The 3,134-nt window shown below is 42.9% G+C and overlaps 1 protein-coding gene across 1 annotated transcript in view; it reads right to left on the reverse strand.

Moving 5' to 3' along the window:
- The window catches only part of ninl (ninein-like), a 109,538-nt gene that overhangs the window by 82,914 nt on the left and 23,490 nt on the right, over positions 1–3,134 (reverse strand). Inside the window, exon 4 of the mRNA XM_014023609.1 lies at positions 1,065–1,261. Coding sequence (XP_013879063.1) covers positions 1,065–1,261 — 197 coding nt within the window. The remainder of the gene's footprint in view (positions 1–1,064; positions 1,262–3,134) is intronic.

Consider the following 3,134-nt stretch of genomic DNA (forward strand, 5'->3'; position numbering starts at 1 on the left):
GACATGGACAGATAAATCTGAGACATGGACAGAAACATATGAGACATGGACAGAAACATATGGGACATGGACAGAAACATATGGGACAGGGACAGAAACATATGAGACATGGATAAAAACATATGGGACATGGACAGAAACATGAGACATGTACAGAAACATATGAGACATGGACAGAAACATATAAGACAGGGACAGAAACATCTGAGACATGGACAGAAACATATGAGACAGGGACAGAAACATCTGAGACATGGACAGAAACATCTGAGACATGGACAGAAACATATGAGACATGGACAGAAACATCAGAGACATGGACAGAAACATATGAGACATGGACAGAAACATCAGAGACATGGACAGAAACATATGAGACATGGACAGAAACATATGAGACATGGACAGAAACATATGAGACATGGACAGAAACATATGAGACAGGGACAGAAACATATGAGACATGGACAGAAACATATGAGACATAGACAGAAACATCTGAGACATGGACAAATAAATCTGAGACATGGACAGAAATGTGAGGAACTAAAACATTTAAAAAACTAATAAAAAGGGTAATATAAAGCGTCTCTCAGAAACATCTGAGACATGGACAGAAACATCTGAGACATGGACAGAAATGTGAGGAACTAAAACATTTAAAAAAACAATAAAAAGGGTAATATAAAGTGTCTCTCAGAAACATGCTCTTCATCCTGCAGCCAGAGCAGCTCAGTCTGCCAGCAGCCACATTCCTCACAATCCCACTTCCTGAAAAGCCTCCACCCTAACCCCAAAACCACCAAACTGCTGGGTCATGCCTCGTCCCCTCCCCCTTTCAGGTATTCCAGTCAGACTGAGACCCGTCACAGATCCACACTAATCTTCTCCAGGAAGTGAGCGGTGAAGGTCACAGATCGTGGCCTTCTGTCTCTAATTTCACACATAAAAACAACAACCTCAGCTCTTTTTTGTTTTCAGCAGCAACATTTAAAACATCATCACACGAACATCTCATCCTGCTTTAAATGAAGAACAATGCAAGAAGTCAGCATCTGGTTCACCTCGACGCTCTCCAGAGATGTGGCCCGTCTCAGTTTGGCCTGATGGATGCCATACAAGTCCATGGCTTCGGTTTTGGACCCCGGCAGGTCCTCCGAGTCACAGGTACAAACAGTGTCAGGTCTGCTGTCGGGGTGAGAGCGGCGGCCATAACGCTTTGATCCCTTTATGAACTTTGGCTTCACGTCCTCTGAGACAGCTGCAGGGAGGAGCAGAGAGAGGCTTTCAGCTCAGATGGATGTAGGTTAGTGAGGCTGCAGAATCACAGCCGAGGCTTAGAACCAGGACAATTTGTAGGTTACAATACCAACACATTCACCTCAACAACAAACAACTACTACAATTATCTGGGTTTACAGAACTCAGTTGGTTCTAGGTGGGCTGGATCCCAGAGCTGCGGTGCTCTGGGAGCGCAACACAGTGAGGAGCAGTGTGCAGGAGCACTGTGTGTGCACCTGCACCACAGGCGATTTCTCTAAGACTGCAAGTGAAGCTCAGCTTCCCCTAAAATTTCAAAAATAAGCGATCAAATAAACACTGTTGTGTGTTCATGTCACTGACTAAATATGCGCTACAACGCGCTCAACTTTTGTTCAGAATCAGCTTCTTATCACAGTAAGGACGCAGCTTTCCTCTCCCTCATTCCTGCAGCTTCACAGAGCTTTAAACAGTCGGACGCTGAGCTTCCACAGAGCTCAATGGTGAAGCAAAGACTGCAGTGAAACGACACGAGTCATTGGATAAATGCTGGCTTTGTCCCGCCCATCGGACGCTCAGCGTCTCTGGGGTCTATGGAGCAGTGGGCTGACCTCGGCTGGCTCGGAAGCTCAGCTTCTGCATGATGACTGGATGATCTGTCTGAGCCTGAATCCCTTTTTGATTGACAGAGAAATGAGTGAATCAGAGATCTTTTGGTGTAAACATCTGTAGCAGTAACCTGAAGAAGTTCTACCTCAAAACTTTGGCCAACACATTACTCTGTCTCATGTCTACAAGAGAACAATGACTCATTCATTTACCTCCAAGCTTGTTTACTATCTACAAGTGGTAAGATAGCAAACAGACCTCCTGTTGATTGAGTACTGTGTAAGAACCCCTTTGATGTGTTCAAAATGGCTGCTTATCACAAAGAACTCAAAGTTTCTGCAGACTGTAAGTCTATCAGGAGTGGGGTTTGCAGCCATGAAAACCCTCTTTGAAGCCGGATTTCTTGCTGAGTCTTGTCACATACACCAACATCAAAGAAACCATTTACATACCATCTCATCTATGGTTTAGAGCGCCCCCAAAAGACTGGTTTTATAATTACACCACGAACAAATGCTTTTCTGTATTTCTCATTCGGATATAAAAAAAAAAGAGAGAAAAGAATTATTGTATTTCCTACATGATTCAATCATTTGGAACAGTGTACTGTTTTAATCACTTCACAAGCAATCTATTTCTGTGTGTTTAATCAATTTCAGTGGTAACAGACTGTGTAAGAAGGCAGGTCATATGACTGTTTTCAGCCAATCATGAGTTTCAGAGTCAGGACAACAGAAACTAGTTTTAGCAGCAGTCAGAGTCAGAAGAAGAAGAGAGATGAAGAAGGAAGAAGCAGCTTGACAGGATTAGCTCCAGTTTCCCTTAGGGGACAATTTTATTTTTATTTTCATTTTAATTTTTTTTCTCATTTTATTTTGTAACTTCAAAGTTGTTGATTCTTCTTTATAACGAGGGACTGGATTCATGCAGGAGGCGAGCTCGATCAGAACTTTTTCAATCAACAAGTGTCCAGAAGCAGACCCCTGGTTCCAGCTTGGAGTCGCCCAAGCCGCTTCTTGGTGCGTCCGAACTGTACCCACACGGGACCCCCTCTGAGACCGAGCGGTACCGGTTATTCAACCTCGCTTGGACCTGTCGGTACCAGTGGTGGACAGTAACAAAGTACTTTTACTTTATTACTGTAATTAAGTACATTTTTTGAGTATCTGTACTTTACTTGAGTAGTTATTTATTTGGGAACTTTTTACTTTTACTCCACTACATTTCAAAGACAAATATTGTACTTTTTACTCCACTACATTTCT

Source organism: Austrofundulus limnaeus, unplaced genomic scaffold (assembly GCF_001266775.1).
Source record: "Austrofundulus limnaeus strain Quisiro unplaced genomic scaffold, Austrofundulus_limnaeus-1.0 Scaffold380, whole genome shotgun sequence".
NCBI classification, from domain to species: Eukaryota; Metazoa; Chordata; class Actinopteri; order Cyprinodontiformes; family Rivulidae; genus Austrofundulus; species Austrofundulus limnaeus.